At 38.9% G+C, this 18,565-nt stretch overlaps 1 protein-coding gene across 2 annotated transcripts in view; it reads right to left on the reverse strand.

Moving 5' to 3' along the window:
• The window catches only part of Spata17 (spermatogenesis associated 17), a 201,362-nt gene that overhangs the window by 169,333 nt on the left and 13,464 nt on the right, over positions 1–18,565 (reverse strand). For both annotated transcript variants that reach the window (XM_023566997.2, XM_023566996.2), the window contains exons 2-3: positions 17,284–17,373; positions 15,738–15,819 (exon numbers count right to left, since the gene is read on the reverse strand). In XM_023566997.2, the coding sequence (XP_023422765.1) occupies positions 15,738–15,819; positions 17,284–17,373 (172 nt within the window). The remainder of the gene's footprint in view (positions 1–15,737; positions 15,820–17,283; positions 17,374–18,565) is intronic.

Here is an 18,565-nt window from a genome sequence, read left to right on the forward strand (position 1 = left end):
GGACCTTCCCAAACATGTGGCACAGGTGTTCTATGAGTCCATTCAGATAACGAACCCACAAGGGTTCATTAACAGAACACAAGTTCACTAACAGAAAATAGACTGGTGGTTACCAGGGGCTTGGGAAGTAATGAACCACTGTTTACTGAGTGCATGGTTTTGAGATGAGATGATGCAAAAGTTCTGGAGATATACAGTGGTGATGGTTGCATATCATGTGCATACACTTAGTAACGCTAAAGAGTACAGTTAAAATGGTCAAAATAGTCCATTTTATTTCATAATATTTGAAAAACACTAAAAACACATGACTGTGATCTGTGCACTTCTATAACCTAAAGATACAATTTAGAAACATTAAAATTTTGTACACTTCCACCTAAGTCTTTAAAGTGGAAACACTTTGAATGTTATTATGTTATATGAATGTTTATCTTTTGCTCGCATGACTAGTTATAATATAATACATTTTAAAAGTCCATGTTTTTTTTTCTTACTTTTTTAAAAAATCTTTTTACCAGTACTGGGGATCAAACTCACGACTGCCTGCTTGCAAGGCAGGTGCTTATGCCACTGAGCTAAATTCCCAGCCCCTAAAAGTCCATGTTTTAAAGTTATTTTCAATCTTAAAATTTTAGTTGTTCAGTTACGTAAACATATGGTGGCTACCCTGTGTTACTAGCATGTCCAGAAATGACAATGATATTGCAGTTTTTCAGCAGACAAAATTTTTATCTTGGGGCTGGGGATTTAGCTCAGCGGCATAAGCGCCTGCCTTGCAAGCAGGCAGTCGTGAGTTCGATCCCCAGTACCGATAAAAAAAGAAAAAGACAAAAAAACGTTTTTTTATCTTTCTAATACATAATGCATGAACAAAAGTAGAACAAAGCTCAGCCTGTATTCTTCTGTATTTTTTTTTGCTTTTTTTTTTTGGAACCAGGGATCAAACTCAGGACCTCACACTTGCCAGGAGAATGCATATGCTGCTGAGCTAAAGCCCCAGCCCCAGTTCTGTCTGTATTCTTTACTAACTTAAACTTCGGGTTAGATCCTGCCCACTTCTGCAGATATGTGTGGCACTTGGTTAGAGGCTGTGTCTAAAAACTGGCCATACAGGTTGATGAGCTCTAAATTTATGTGACCTGTCTCATCAAGACTGAGGAAATCAAGTTAAGAGATTTTATAGGGAGATCCAGCTACCCACGGACACGTACTCCCCTAAACTCATGGTCACCTTGATTGCAGCCCAGGGAGCCTCCACAGCGCTAAGACTGCTCTGAACAAAAGCAGTCATCTCGGGGGACCAAGTTGCGCCCTCAAATGAGAAGCACTTCTCTGAAGTTTCCTGCAAAGCTAGAACTAACACCGGGGTAACCCTCTGCGGGAGCACATCAAAGCTTGTCTTCTGCATCTGTCAACAGGCCAGTCTCATCTTTGACACAGCTGTAGCCCATGGGGCCCTTGAGATGAAATCCTTTCCCCACTTTGTCTGACTTTCTAGCTCCACCCACTAAATCACCCTCTGCCTGTCCCTGACTGGGCCTGTAATGTGTTTATGCACCAATGCATCATCAACCTGCCTGGCCCACGGAAGCCTCCCTTCCTGCTTTCAAAAGGCATCACTGTCCCTATGATCCAGTGACAGTGTCATCAACTGGAGTAAAAAGTTAGCATTCTCCTGGCTTCAACGGATACTTCTGAACAGGAGGAAATAGATCTCAAAAAATAACCACAAACAAACGGACAAACAGAAATCTTTGAATCTCAGACTTTTGAACTTCACTGCTATCTGTCGCATTTTGCTGCTCCTGCCTTTTCTTTGGCCTTCGGGGCCAGACCATTCATTCCTTGTCTCTGTGAGCTTCCCAGCCTGCTCCAATCACAGAGTGTAAACATTCCCACAGCCGGCTGAGGGTCGTTCTCCTGCCGTTACCCCAGACTTTCCTGGCTGATGTGGACCACTCATTCCATGACCCAAACTCAGGGTCACCTGTCTTTTTCAATCCCATGACCCACATTTCAGTTTAGCCTTACATTCCCACTGCAAGCTCCAGACCTTGTCAAATAGAAATGTTCCACTTCTCACCTTAAACCTGGGCGGTAAATTCTTCTGTGTAAGTCACCAAAGGCTAAAATTTCCATTAAAAGATTCTTCCACCTAATTTTGACAGCTCTCTCTTTTTCTTCAACTTTAAATTCTTTCTTCACATATACATATGATATAATGCACATGGCTAGTGCTGGAGGCCACATTTTCACAATGGCAAGTTTTTCATACTTCCCTATGGGATAAAATGGGGGTTTGGGATTGTTGGTACCACCCATCTTAGATTTCCCATTGACTTCTGTAAGCGTAAGATCATCTATGCCTTCTTGAGTCATCTCAGTATTATATGTCAGGACAAGATACTTCTAAGCATAAAATCATCTACCCCCTCTTGAGTCTGAGTCTTTCACCAAATTGTAATCCCTTGCCAGCCCCACCTACTCCTGATACACCTAATAAATACTGGCTGCTTGGGGAGTGGTGGAGGGCCCATCCAGAGACACTGACTTCCCAGCCATTGATGCAATACGGTACTTGTCTCTTTTATTTTTCTTGCCCTACTCTTAAGATAGACAATCGGGACTCTTAGGAGGGCTCCCTATAGCTAGTTGGTACTTTGCTATATGAATACACTTAGTTATTTAAGCTTTCCTTTATTGTTGAGCATTTTGACTGGAAACAAAAGGTGTGTTTGGAGTGGGGAAAGGGCTATTTCAAAAGCAGGACATTCAAAGTAATAAATGGTCATAATAACTTTGAGTAATGTATCTGTATTAGTTAGCTTTCCTATCACTGAGACATAGTATCTGACACCCACAATTTAAAAAAGGAAAAGTTCAATTTAGTGCACAGTCTCAGTGTCTCTGTCACTTTTCTCTGCTGCTGAGACAAAACACCTGACACCCACAATGAAGGAAGGAAAGATTTATTTAGCCCACTATTTGTGGAGGTTTCAGTCCACAATCAGCTGGTTCCAAGGCAGGGTGGCATGGCACAGGGGCAGCACTTCAAGACAGCAACCAGCAAAAGCAGCCAGAGCACAAGAGGGCAGAGCAAGCCTCTTCTCCTCCCTTATGTTTTACACAGGCCACAGCCCTCCAGGGATGGTGTAGCACTCAGGAAATCTCCTTGCCCTCTTCTTGCACAGGGTGAGGATATTTACAAAGTAAGAACCTTAGCTCCCTGCTGAGTCTCTTAGCTAAACTTCTAAGCTTCTCAAGTTGACACAGTGCATCAACCATAACACTTAGCAAATCCAGCACTTGCTGGCCAGTTCCCAAGGCAAAAAAAAAACATCACTGCAGAGGTTGGAGGGGTGAAGCAGCTCAGCTCATGTAGCTGGGAAGCAGAAAGGAGAGCAGTGCTTGAAAGAAAGGCTAGAGAAAGAACCCCAGCCCCTGGCTCCGGGACCTGTCCAGACTCAGCCAGGATCATGGTTTCTGCTCTGCTAGAAATTTCTCACTCTACGGAAGTTGACAGATCAGGAATAACAGTCACAGTATCTACAGAAATCTAGCAAATCAAATAGATGCATGTGCTAGTTTGGACACTCCAAAGGATATAACAGCATTAAAGCAAGGTCAGTGAAACCTTTAAAAGCCTTACAAACGAGATAGCAGGCTTGATGAGCTCGAGTCTTTGTGTTCTCCACACCACTGCCACCAATTCTGAGCTTAATCATCGAAGGGACTTATTATCAAGCAATCATGGTAGTCTGTGCATATGCTTGCCTTCCTTGTTTGCTGGTAATTGCAAAGAAATAGTTACTAACGACAGCTGATTTTTAAAACAGTCTTTCTTTTTCCATACAAAGGAAAATAAAAAGCCAGTTACATTTTTTCTCAATTATTCTTAATGTAATGTTTAGGAGAAGGTGAATTAAATCTAAATTCATTTCATAATTATGGTGAAAATGTTAATAAAGTTTTAAATTAATATTAATAAATCAAAATATTATTTTGTCCTGAGTTTGATGTTTATTTAAAATGTAGGGCTCTAAAGGGAAAAAAAAAACAACATATATATCAGTTTTGGGCTTTGACATTAAAAGGGGAAGAATATTGCCTTACTTTATTATAAGTGATTTTAGAGTCATATAAAGAGAAATATCAAAAGACAGTGTTATTTTTTTATGTGTAGGAGAAACATTTATTTATGTAGAAAAGAGAAATAAAAATGTCTACAGAAAGTGTCATATCAATCTCTTACCAGTTTTAAAATTGGTGATTGATATTTTATCACTATATTAAGATGAAAAAGTGTTTATCAAAAGAAGATACAAGAGAATTTGGTAGTTAATGCTCTCCTCACCCCATATAACAGTTATTAAAACTTTTTATTTCCAGTCTTTTAAACACTCAGAAATAAATATTTTTTAAAAAAATTATTAAGGCTAGCCATATATGATTATTGTAAAACCTGATTTTTGGCATTGTAGTAAGTTATTTTTATAATTTGAATATTCAATATTTTTAATCATAATTATCTATTAATTAAATCATTTTATCATATGCTATTAATACACTTTGAGAAAAAATTTAAATTGCCTGTGAAGGTGGCTGTGAAACACATTATTCAGGAAATCTCAAATTAAAAGCCTAATGTTGATTTGTTCAGTACTACAATTCATACACATTTGTTTCATGATAAATCATATGAGATTAGTTATATATTGTTATAACCTTTATACTTTCCTGCTCTCACATTCTGATAGTAAAAATAGATTTAACATTACATATAATGTAAACTGTATACTAATTAAATGCAAAAGAGTAAAATAAATTTAACAGTAAAGCAGAAGACACACGAATCGTCCTCTGTAGGTAACACTGATAATTTCACACAGAGAGATAAAAGGACGTTTCCGCATCTTCCTGGGACTGCTGTTCCCAAGACCACTCCTTTACCTGGACACAGGGATGCACATCTGTAGTTCCTGCTACTCAGGAGGCTGACGCAGGAAGACTGCTTATGCCTAGGTGGTTACCAGCTTAGACAATATCGTAAAACCACATCTCAAAAAATAAAATAAAATTTTAAAAGACCATTTTAATTTTACCATTATGAAATAAAGCAATGAATGCTAAGCAGAAGCTACACGGCACACTCTATACTTGAAAACCAGAAGGATCCCAGAGCCATAGGCCAAGTTAGTAACAGCGCAGTGACCAGTTACACAACACCAGAATTTCTGCACACGTGGAACACGTACACGCTGAGCACACCCACCAGGTAACTGCAAACAGACTTCACAAAAGAGAAGAATCAGAGTTCCTCCTCTACAACAAGGAAGGGTTTTCAGGTGGTGAATCAGTGGTCCAGGACCCCTGACCCCTGGGCAAATTTGGATTCTGTTTTTTCATGGAGCAGCACAAAAGTCAGCAAGAAGGCCTGGGGTGAAAGTTGTGCAGAACAATAAGTCATCAGAAGGGAAGAAAGGTCTGATCACCATGGAAGACAGGAACAGCTCTGGCTCTCTGGGAGAATGTGAAAGTGGTCACCTTGTGCTGGAAAGCACAGCCCTTCCGATTGGACAAGCCATTTGGTGCCTCTGCGAGATTTAAAGGCTAAATGGAAACATTCTGGTCTAGCAGCATTTTGAGGAAGGCTGTCTCTAAAAACAGAGTGTGCTTATAATGAAGATCCTTGGACCTGTTTTCTTGGTCCTCTTTCTGTTTGATCACTGCCAAGTTTCATAATGGCGACATGTCCAAGCTTCTTGCAAGTTGTCCCTTCTACTCCCTGTGATTCTGTGTCATTCTGTTTTCTTGATTGTTTGTTTCCTATTTTAAATCCTTTCCTCTTCCTAAATCCTTCCTAACATGTTCCACAAGCCTCAGTTACTGCCCCTCATTTCCACTGTTCAGATACTTCCTTCTTTAGGTGGAAAATCCTGTCAGAGTGGTGACTGTCAAAACTTTACCTCCAGCTCTGACCCATACATAGCCTGTGCTCCTATCTAACAGTTCAGCTCGGTAAACATTTGTCGGGTGTTAATTATGAAGTAGCAGACACTCTGCTGAGACAGCATCAATGCCTTATAAGATTATCACCACATGGAGGTGTCCTAACATCATCACAAACTCAAAAATCTCAAAACATCTCTGTGTGAGTATCACCACGTAGCCTTTCCAGGACGTTCTTATCAACATCCTTGCCTTTGTTGTCATTGAAACTGCTAATCGGCTGAGCTGGGATAAAAATGCACCCATCTCAGTAGGTTATGAAACCAAAAGGTCATTTCTCATCCTGAAGACTGGTGAGCTACAGTTCCTAATAGCAGTTACACTCCATGGCTCTTTGTCTAAGTGCCAAGGCTGAAGGGACAGTCCGTAAGCTAGGTGTGCCAGAAGGAAAGAAAGAGGAAGGCCCTTAAAGCTCCAACATGGTGTGGCAAATCCCCCATCGGCATATAACACACAGCCAAAACAAAACTCAGTGGGGTGGGGATGAATCCCCATTCCAAGAAGAGGAGGTGAGGGGGTGAATAATTTTGAACAAGAATGTAACACATCATGCTGTGCAGAAGCAAACTTCAAGTACCTAAAGGACACCCAGAGAAGATGCCTGTTATGGGGCAGGTGTCTGTGTGTACATAGATCAGGGCCATGTAGCCTTAACTATACCTCAGTCCCCTGAGCCTCCAATTCCTCATCTACAAAAGCAAGGAAGATACTTCTTGCATGTTCTACTCACAAACCTTGACTAGGAACATAGAAGAGCTGAATCTCAAACCAGAAATTACACATTCAGGAAGTTATTCCCTTGAAAACGGAGAAAACTATTTTATAAAGTTTGCATGTAACCCTTTAGCAACCTTCTGCTATTCTCCAATCTCCCTGTGCCAAGGAGGGCCATGTCCTCCGGTTTCAAAGCTTCATGCATTCTTTTCCTCACAAGGCTCTTTCCCGGTGTCATTTCCTGGACCTCTGCAGCACAAGTCAACTCCCCATTTCAACGCATGTTATCCTTACCTCTGTGCTGTGTGTGTGTTTGGCAGAAAAAGTCCTTTTGTAAGCTGACTTTTCAAATTAATGCATGTGACAGATAATGTACTCACTTTGCTTAAAATTCAAAAGCTACAAAAAAGCTCAGCATGAAAAGTGTGCTTTACACACCTATTCCTCAAGTACTTGGTTGCCTTCCCTGCAGGCAATGAATTTCATCAGGGGTGTGTGTGCATGTGCATGTGTGCATGTATGTGTGTGTGTGTCTCCCTTTCCAGGAACTTTCCAGAGAAAAGCAAATTAAATGAGTGGCTTTCAAATCATGCTTTGGTGGCTAAGGTGACAATAGAGGTCACAAAAAGAATCTAAACAGTTGTACTCTCTAGCTTCTAAAATAAGTTCACCATGTGTTTTATATATAGGGCTAAAAATTCTGCTAAAATGTTTGCTGAATATTTTGTTATTAAATTTTAAAGTTACTACCTTATACCATTCATTTTACAATGCAATCATATACTGTTCAGCACTACTATTATATGTAGCTATTAGACAAAAGATTACCCAGAATAAATCTGGAAAATTATGGTTTAAGCATAATTACTACAGGACAATAAATGTGACACTGTGTGTTAATGTGGGCGACAGGGAGATTCTAACAGTATCCTCAACAAGTGCCCCATGCCCTAGAGCAAGAAAGTACTAGGTCCCTTCACGCATGTTTGCTTTAAGAGGATTATGCATGTTTATCCATCCCCACTTTTCTTTTACAAAGACTTGAATTCTGAGAGATTATTTAGGGAGTGGGAGTTAGGAGGAGTGGGTAAAAGGAAGAGAGTAAATACAGAAATGGAAAGAGAAGCAAAAATGTCACATTATTGGGAAAAAACTGGGGGTTAATCTTTGGAAATAAATAAATGTGGCATTTAGCTCTTGGGAGGTGGTTAATACCCTAGGAGCAACATTGGTGGCAGTAGTGGAGACTGGCTGGACTCTAAGCATTAGGAACACCAGCACAGATACAATTTCCATTCCTTCTATGAGCTCCACAAGCCACCAAGTCCTGGAAGAATGAATCTGGCAGGATCAAAGATATGGCTGTAGACAGCAGGGATCTTTGGAGTGAAGGCTTCTTTTCTACTGTCCTTACAGAAAGTACTAGGTTTCTTTTAAATGCTACTATTTTCAACAACCACACTCACGTCATTCAGTGCTCCTGATTTTCACTATAAAACTGGCTGAAAGCAGCTGGCAGTATTCATGCCTTGAAGTTTCCTCCGTTACTTAATCTGTCACCCTTAACCTCAGTCTCCTGCAAAGTGTTACGACATAAGCAAAATGAAGACAAACTTTATCCCCAGCTGATATCCCCTGATCTTTATGGTTTGCATTTCCATCAGCATTCTAGTTGAGCTCTGACCGGTATCATACATCAAGCATTGACTCAATGTTTTAGAATTTCACTGTTCGGTATCTCCCAATGTTTTCAAATAGCTCCCTCAAACCAGTTTCAAAGATACTAAACTATATGGTGAAGTAAAGTCACAGCAACTACCTATTCTTGTTCCCGGTTTCCTATAGTAGTGATCTCATTAGTGGGATAAAATAGACAACGTCTGCACTTAAAGGACAAGAAGTTTGTTTAGGCTCACAGAGTGAATTTAATCCATGATAAGTTGGCTGTAAGGTGGAATTGTCACAGCAGAATGGCATGGCACAGGATAGCTATTTACCACATAATGACCAGGAAGCAGAGAGAGAAAGGAGGAGCTTGGGTACAGAACTTAATCTTCCAAGCCATGTGTTATGGTTTGTGTTTAGGTGGCTCCCCAAGCCTCATGCAATCATAGATTTGGCAGAACCTAGCATTCATGATTGGTTCATTGTATAGCACTGAGATTGGTGGTGTGAGTGCTACACCCACTCAGGGGTAGAACCAGCATACAATACAAGGGAAGGCAGGAAGAAAGCATGTTTTCCCTCTTTTGCTCTGTTCACTCTGTTCACTGCCCCGCCATGCCACACTCCTTGGAGCCAGCTGAATATGAACTGAAACCCCAAAACTGTAAGAAACAAACCTTTCCTTGCTTCACTTTGAGCATCAGGTATTTTGTCTCAACAAGAAGAGAAAAGTAACTAAGACATCATGCCCCCAGTGCCTAGCCCTTTCCCACCAGGGCTCATAACCAAATGTGAGCCTCTGGAAGACATTTCTAATCTTAACTAAAACAACTACTCTGATAACAGTCACTGAAATGTATATATTTTTGTATGTTTGATTTAAAAGAAATCTCATTTAATTGGTAGCTTGAGTAGAAAATATAGCAATGCATGTAACAACAGAAATGCTCACAGAATGTCTCATGTATACTTATAGGCTCAGTATGAAATACTGATGTATGTATTTCATCACTAATGAATAATAAGGCTAAAATGCTTCTCCATACAAAATCACTTATCTCCTTGATCATCCTGTTTAGGTAAGCTGATTCTATCAAAAGTTAGCTTGAAAAGCTTCCCTACTAGCAAAATCTGGGAATCTCTGAGTACCAAATCAAATAGTGGCAGTGACTGAATATAATATGTTGAATAAAAAGAAAGGTTGAAAGGAGGGGAGAATAATAGGAAAAAAGAAGAATTAAGATAGACTATGTACAGGTACAAGTTCTCTATGATGAATGTGATCAGTATGTATAGCAAATGTATCCTAATAAAAATTTAATAAATAAATAGAAATCTCTGAGTTCATATTGATATAAAAATAAATAAATAGTTGGGAATAAAGTGAAATCTCTTACAGTATAATGCTAGCAAGTAAATGTAGAAGAAATTCTTGGACTAGGAAATTACTATTCGACAAATATACCAATAATTGATTCAGGTAAGAATCACCACTGGTTGGTCAGACATGGTGTACATACTGTAATCCCAGCACTCAGGAGACTGAGGCAGGAGGATCATGTGAGTTCAAGGCCAGCATGGGCTACATAGTGAGTTCAAGGATAGCCTGAATTACAAAGTGGGATCCTGTCTCAAAAACAAAAATTCATCTGTTCTTGCCAAACCTAGTATATCAAAGTTTGATGCCAAAAAAAAAAAAAAAAAAAAAAAATATATATATATATATATATATATATATATATATATATATTTAAAGTAACTTTTGCTTCATAAGAGAAAAATACTAAGTTTCAAATTTGGAAACCCAAGAGACACCACTTTAAATGGCCAAAGTTAACACTAATATTATTGGACAAAATGAGATTTGTGCTTGTTGATATGATGTACTGAGATATATTCCTTCTAAAAACGGAAAACCACAATTTACCAGTGAAAAACCAATAACAAAGCAAAATTAAGAAGTAATCGGAAAATAAGCAGCCTTTACTTATTCACAATACAAGGGACATAAAAGGCAAAGAGAGAGTGTAGGTGATGTATTCTTGAGTCGTAGTGAGCGAAGAGACAGAACAACCAAGCAGCATGTGGACTTTTATTTCTTTATTTAGGTTTTATGAGACAGGGTCTCACTGTGAGGTCCAGGCCAGCTTCATACTCACTATGCAGCCCAGGCTGGCCTGAAAGTAAAAGAATAGGCTACTCATAGCATAGAAAGGATCTTGCTGCTACACAAAAGTATGATTTGGGAAATCAGTTAAATAAAAATAGATTGACTATATAGAGAATATTTTTCTTCTTTGCAAATGTTAGTTTCCCGATTTTGTAATATAAGGAAATATAAAATATGCAGTCATATTCAGAGGTAAGAGTGCATTGCTTCTCAAAGTTTGTCTTACATGATTCAAAGATATGTACATAGAGAAATACATGTATTAAAGAGAGAAAACAAGAAAATGTGATGTGGGTTAGAGATCCAACTGACCAGCATATGACAGTTCTTTATAATATTTTTAAAAGTTTTCTATAAGGCTGAAATTATTTCAACATTTAAAAATTACTTTTAAGTGAGCTGAAATGTCACTAGAACTATAATGAATAAAATAAGAAAAAAGAAGGCAGCTGGCAGGGGCCTGAATTGAGTTCCAGGCCAAAGTGTGCGTGGGTTGAAACCCAGCACACAAGGAACCTTGGAACTTTGTTCTCAGGCGGTAAGACCATGCCCCGCATCTGAAATCACCCATGGATGCACCGGAGGTCCAAGCAGGCCTATCTGGGCCATGCCCAGTGAACCCCAAGCAGCTGGCAGGGGCCCAAATTGAGTCCTGGGCCCAGAGCATGGACGGGTTGAAACCCAGTACACTGGGAAGCCTTGGAACGTCGCTCCCGGTGGTAAGACCACACCCTGCATCTGAAATCACAGGAGGCCGCACAGGGCTCACTGGCTCATGCCCAGTGAACTCCAAACAGCTAGTTATTGCCTACTGCCTCTGCCAGGAGCCAAAAATGGGCCAGGTGAATCTCAGCACATGGGAGAAGCTCAAAACCCGGAAATATAGGCCAATGACAAAATGAAAGAGCAAAATGCAATCTCAAACTTCCAGCCCAACCCAAGCAAGACTAGAAGGCATGGACACAGAAGAAAATATAAGCCATATACCTTAAATGCCTGAAATGATATTAACTGAAGTAAAGCAACAACTCCAGAAAGCTGTATAAGAACTCAAATCAGAAACAGTCTCCCAGGCAAAAGAAGAAACGATAAATGTAACGAAAGAAATACCAAACACATCTAAAGACGACATAGTTAAAAAATTAGAGGAACAATGCAAAAAGATGGAAACTCTGAATGAACAATATAAGAAACAAACAATGCATAAAGCAGATTCAAAGAGATATACAGGAAATATACAGAGGATATACAGGAAATCAAAAATTCCACCGAAAGCTAGCAAAACCGCCTTGTCTTAGTTACTTTTTACTCGTTGCTGAGACAAAATACCTGATGCCCAAGTTGGGAAAGGAAGGGTTTATTTCTTACAGTTTTTGGAGGTTTCAGTCCACACTCACTTGGCTCCAAGGCAGGCAGGCACGGCTGGGCTGCATTTCATGGCAGCCGCCCACAGCGAGCTCCAACCAGCAAAGAGAAAGACACACCTTCTTCCTGCCATTACATCACATCCTGGCTCCACCCCTATGTGGGTGGAGCACTGAACCATCAATCCAAGCACTATACAATGAACCATCACAAATGAACAATGCAAACTCATGAGGCCTGGGGGACACAAACATAAACCATGACACGCCTCAATGAAAGTGAAGATAGAATTTCAGACCTGGAAAAACAAGATTGCAGCTAGTAACAGGAAAGGAAAGATCTTTTGTTTTAAATTTTATTTTGAAAGTATTAAACAGAACAAGACAGAATAAAGCCAACTAAAATTGTACAGTGAAATTGGTACAGAACTTCATAGCAGGTTACTGGGATGACAGTAATAGGTATCACAGTATATTTCGTTATCTTTACAATAGTTGTTCTTTCAATCACATATAGGAAGATAAAATGAAATTATACAACATTATACAACTTATCAGACAGAGTATTGAAAAGAGCAGTATCATTAATCAGAATAGAGCAAAACAGTAATAAAAATATTTGCCTTCAAAGAGATGGTAGAAGGAAGTCCCCCTTATTTGCTATGGTCAGCCTCGCAAAAGATGCCCAGATTTCTGGTTCCCATTTGCTAACGGGGGGACAGGAGAAGGAGGGTAAGGGAAATGGGATGTTTGACTCTAGGCCATGCACCAGTAGGTTCATTATTGCTTAGCAGGGAGGCAGGCTGGTTGCTTGGTTTCCCAGCTTCAGGAACAAGACAAAGGTGTGTATTATCACCATTCCTATTCAATATAGTGCTGGAAATACTAGCCAGAGCTATTAGACAAGAGAGAGATATAAAAGTAGTAGGGATAGGAAAAGAGTAAGTTAAACTATCATTATTTGCAGAATGACATGATACTCTACCTAAAAGACCCCCAAAACTCCATTGAAAGACTCCTAGGTATAATAAATAAATTCAGTAATGTAGCTGCATACAAAGTCAACATTCAAAAATCAAAAGCACTTCTATACACTAATAATAAAATTACTGAGAGAGAAAAAAGAGAAGCCACATCCTTTACAATAGCATTCAACAAAATGAAATACTTAATCTAACAAAAGAAGTAAAAGATATATTCAGGGAAAATATCCTGAAAAAATAAATTGAAGAGGACCTCAGAAAACGGAAAGACATCCCTTGTTCATGGATAGGACGAACAAATATTGTGAAAATGGCCACTCTCTCAAAATTATTGTACAGATTTAATGCAATCCCAATCAAAATACCACTAGCATACCTCAAAGATCTGGAGAAATCACTCCTAAAATTCATCTGGAATCAGAAGAGACCCAGAATAACAAGGCAATTCTAAGCACCAAAGGCATGGCAGAAGGCATCACAATCCCTGACTTGAAGTTATACTACAAAGCTACTGTAATAAAATCAGCATAGTACTAGAATAAAAAGATCAATGGAATAGATTAGAAGATACAACTACAACTACAAACACACTCAGCCACCTTATCTTTGAGCCAAACATGTCCACTGGAAGAAAGATAGTCTCTTTAATAAATGGTGCTGTAAAAAGTGGCTCTCCATATGCCAAAAACTAAAATTAGACCCATGCCTATCACCAGGTACTAAACTAAACTCTAAACGGATCAAAGATCTAAATATTGAAACAGAAAAACTAAATTTTTTGGAAGACAAAGTAGGTAGAAATCTTGAAGACATAGGGGTAGGTAGAGAATTCATGAGCAAGAATCAAACTGCATGTGAAATACTTCACAGAAACAACGGGGATAGCATCCTATTAAAGAGTTTCTGCATGTCGAAAGAAATCTCCAACATAGCCAAAAGAAAATTTTTTCCCACAAACTGGGGAAAAAAATCTTAGTGAACAGCCTGTCAGACAAAGGACTTCTGTCCAGAACACATAGACTTAAAAAAAATCAGATCCCCAAAATTCAGACCCATTCCAAAAATGGGCATCTGAGATGAATACACAGTTCTCAGATGAAGAAATACAAATGACCAATAAATACATGAAAAAATGTTCATCATCATTAGTCCTTAGAAAAATGCAAATTAAAACAACACTGAGATTTCATCTCACTCCAGAAATAATGGCTAGGATCAAGAATACTACCAACAACAAATGCTGGAGAGGCTGTGGGGAAAACGGAACTTTCCTGCACTGTTGGTGGGAGTATAGACTGGTGCAACCACTGTGGATGTCAGTCTGAAGATCCCTTAAAAGGCTGGGTTTGGAAGTGCCATTTGACCCAGCTATTCCACTTCTGGGCATATTCCCAGAAGAAATGAAATGATATCAAAGTGACATTAGCACATCCATGTTTCCAGAAGCACAATTTGTAATAGCTAGATCTTGGAAACAACCTAAATGACTTTCAACTGAGGAATGGATAAAAAAAGACGTGGTATTTTTATACAATGGAGTACTACTCAGCTATAAAGAATGATCACACTGAGATATTTACAAGTAAATGGATGCAACTCAAGACCATACTCATAAGTAAAATAAATCAAACTCACATGTATAAATACCGTATAGTCTCTCTAATGTAAGAAATGGTAAGAGACCATAAGATACAAAAAACTCAATAATTACAGTGAAAAGTTAAGAGTCTGATTAAAGGGGAAAAATAATATCTCAGGGAAATAAAAAAAAGAAAAAATGTCTAGAATTATACAAACACATAGGTCGCTAAGATGATTGCGCTACAAACTCTGTAAGTTCTTGGAACAAAATAGCTAACACTCTAAGGGTTGGAACAATTGTGCATATTATTGTATGGTGATGAGGAACTCTTGAAGATCATTATGTAAAATAACAACCCTAGTTATGCTCACACCACCTTGTTTTGAAGGCCTGTATTGTCCGTGTTCTGGGATTTTTGCTATTGTTGTTTATATGTCTTTTTCAATTCATATTTTTCTAGGAATTTGTTTTGTCTTGGTTTGTTTTGTTTTTCCTTCTAATACAGAAAGGATAAGTATACAAGTAGAAACCCATGCATGCATAGAACTTCTAAAAAGTTTATGATAATAGATAATATAATGCATGATGAAATGAAAAGCATTCTCTTTGAAGAAAAAGAGACACTAAGTTACCCTGCGCTGATTCTGTACAATCATAATGTGAAATCCAGCAATACTATTATTCTTTGTTCAAAGTGATTTTGGTCTGTTTTGTTTTGCTTAATTTCAACATACATGAAGGTATGGACAGCTCTTTTGAAGAGAATGAGAGACATTATGACACCCATTGTTGACTTCCTTATTGTCTGGTCTTGAAGGTCTAAAATGCCTTCATCATCCTGTTCTGATCAGTTTAATACTATTTTGTTCAGTACGAATTCACTGTATGTGAATATATGGACAATGATTTGGAAGAAAACAAGAGACAATATGATAGGCAGTGAAGATCTCCTGTTGTCTTGCTTTGAAATCTGTGTCTCTTACATTGTTATCTTATGATCTATTTTGTTCTGTTTAATTGTACCCTCTTTAAAAAGAAAAAATAAAACCAAATCAGTCAATTGCCAATGGAAAAATCAGGGAGGCTTCTCAGCAGTGGTCCCTTATCAAAAAATTAGGCCAAAAGCTGTTCTTAGACAAACATTTATCATCAGTAATTCCGTTATTGCCTGTGAACACAACTGGGGTTAATACATTCCATGTCCTATGACTCAAATGGTGACAGGTGCATATACATCTTATACTTACCTCCACGGTAAGTCGATAGACTTTTCTGCTTAAGTAACCTCTCCACCATTTTTGAATAATTATTGCTACTCTGTTTAAATACCTAGGATAAAAAATGTGTATTAGTATGCATTCATTGAAATAGAAATGTCTCTGTTTTTCCTTTATCAGAAACTGATAGCATTCAATCTGGTAGGCAAGTGTTCTACCACTAAGCTACATTCCAAGCTCTTTTCATTATTATTATTAGTAGTAGTAATATTAGTATTATTTTGAAACTAGGTGTCACTAAATGCCCTGGCTGGCCTTGAATTTATGAACCTCTTGCCCAGAATATCTGGGATTACAGACTTGGTTCACTGCACCTAGCTCGGGAATGTTCCTGAACTGTTTGTTTAGAATATAATCTTCTACAACTCAAGAGATTGAAATCAAAGCTAACTTTATGCACACTTTTAAAAAGCCAGAAGTTACTATTCTATCAGAGAGGAATGTTTTCTAGAAGGAGTAAAAAAGGCATACATAGCCACTCTACTTCTTTTGGGCTTATAATTAAACAATAATTTCAATTATTCCGTATCATTTATTCTTAAAAAGTTTTATTTTGTTTTTCTCTGCTTTTTTCGAGAAAAGGTGAACTTCACAGTGATCTCCTGCTTCAGCCTCCGGAGGGCTGGGATTACATATGCACACCAGCACACCTGGTTTAAGACTAGGTTTGAATACCATTCTAACCTGTGCTATCCTTCTAACATTCAATATTATGATGGATGCAAATCATAACAATTACTTAGAAGTAACTCTAGAGGTCAGGAAATAACTTCCCTCCTCATTGTTACCTTGTAGTACTTCGTGTGCCAAACCCACACTGTGTTAGTCTGCTGACTTAACCACACGTTCCCTGCCGTCTTCCTACCCTTCGCTGTGGCCGAAAGGAAGCCTCCTCTGCACACCTGAAACTGTCCCGGCTGGCTTCCTCCGGAGACGGTAACAAAGTTATAAAATGTAACCCTCAGCTTGTTTTCCGAATCATTATGCATCAAGCATGTCCTTCCCTCTGCTTTTTGCAGGACTATCTTCTCTTCAGAATAAAAGGGAGACTGAGAGAAAGTTTGGGATAAACGAAAAAGCGGGATGAATGAAGAAAGGGAAACCTCTTACTCTTTTGCCCTAATCTAAATGACATCGCTTGGCCATCGTTAATTGTGACCTGCCACCATGGTAGGGTGGGAATGGCTCCTCTGACCCGTGCTACCTATCAGTGACTTTTTAGCTATAAATAAAAGCTCAGTCATTTATTATCTCCTATAGAATTTGGGAAAAAAGAACTCGATCAAGTAATTTTACCTGTATACTTAAGATTTATTAAAAGTAAAGATAGTGTAAATATTTGGTAAGAAAATAATTCGATTTACTGTGTACTTCCTTTAAAGGATATGATATAATCTAACACCTTCCTTGGGAGTAAAATAAAAGATTATTTGAAATAATAACATGAATAAATTATATTTCTGAGAACAGCACTTTTATGATATACATAAGGTCTCCACAACAAAGATCACCATACCTGATATATGCCCGGACCCGACAGCCCCGAAACCAACTCTGGATTTTAACGGCTGCATAATGCTCTTTATTTCTAAGTTCATCCACGACACTAAAAATCAAAACGTTTGAAAAGCATTTTATGAGCAACTAATACAGTTCTGAAGAAAATCACCCTGTGAAACTTCACTTGTACTTTCTTCCAAAAATGATCATTATAATTCAAATGTCATTTAAATATAATTAAAATAAAATAAATAAATAAACATTTCAAAAATAATGAGCTGTGTTTTACGAATTAACCTTTCTCTGAGAAGCAATGTGCTTTCAACAGCTTCACTCTTTCCTTTTTTATAATTGCCTATTTTGAAACTAATTAATTTAACAGTGAGTTTTATTAGGAAATAAAAAACAAATGTGTTATTATGTCATTATTTTAAAACATAATTATTTGAATTTATGGTTTAAATGCTACTACACATGTATCACGCAAGACTGAACTGCTGCATATTTTACTCATTTAACAATTAAATAAATTGCCTCTGTGTAGAACAAATCTAACCCAGAATGCCTGCTCTGGCTGCGTTCTCAAAAGGTCTGTTTAATATCAAGGCAGGAGCGGTGCCGTGGGGCCCGAGGGGGATTAGAAACCTAATTTTTAGGATCTGCTGAATTACAGACAGAAAACGCTGAGCCACGCTATCCCTCTTGTTACTTTTCTGTACTGTACGGTGACTGCTGGCCTCTTTGCCATTTGCCAATACTGATCACTGCCGCTTAGATCTAGTGTCCCCTGAACCCCCAGTGTTCAGACGCAGGGCCTCTGGAAGGAGAGTGGACCGCGGGGGCGCCGCAGTCCTCAGTGGAAGGGTCCACCGCCCGAGTTCAGAGCTGCCTTGCTGCTAGGGTGGGGCCCGGTGAGGCAGTCACCAGGGATGAGACCCGGAATGTTGTGTTCTGGGCTCCTCTTCCTAACCCTTGTCCTCCTGCCACAGTGTGAGCAGCTCCTCCTGCCCAGGTCCTTGCACTGGGCAGTCTGTGCCTGGCGCTTGCTGACCATGGACTGTACCGTGAGCCACAATCAGCCCTTCCTTTTTAGACTGTGGGTCTCAGGCGTTGTGTCCCGGCAACAGGGAGGTGGCTCAGACACTACTGACTTCGTACAGTGCACTGCAGAACAGTACCGTGTCTCCTAGGATGAAGGACGGCAAATATGTAACACTTTGCTCACTGAGTGACTAAAGAATGGCTGGTCAGGTGTCCACTTGATTAAAAGTGCACTCAGAATTTGTTTTCTGGGAGAT

The sequence above is a fragment of the Cavia porcellus genome, unplaced genomic scaffold (assembly GCF_034190915.1).
Source record: "Cavia porcellus strain 051 isolate PalLab524CR breed Dunkin Hartley unplaced genomic scaffold, mCavPor4.1 scaffold_26, whole genome shotgun sequence".
Classification (NCBI taxonomy): domain Eukaryota; kingdom Metazoa; phylum Chordata; class Mammalia; order Rodentia; family Caviidae; genus Cavia; species Cavia porcellus.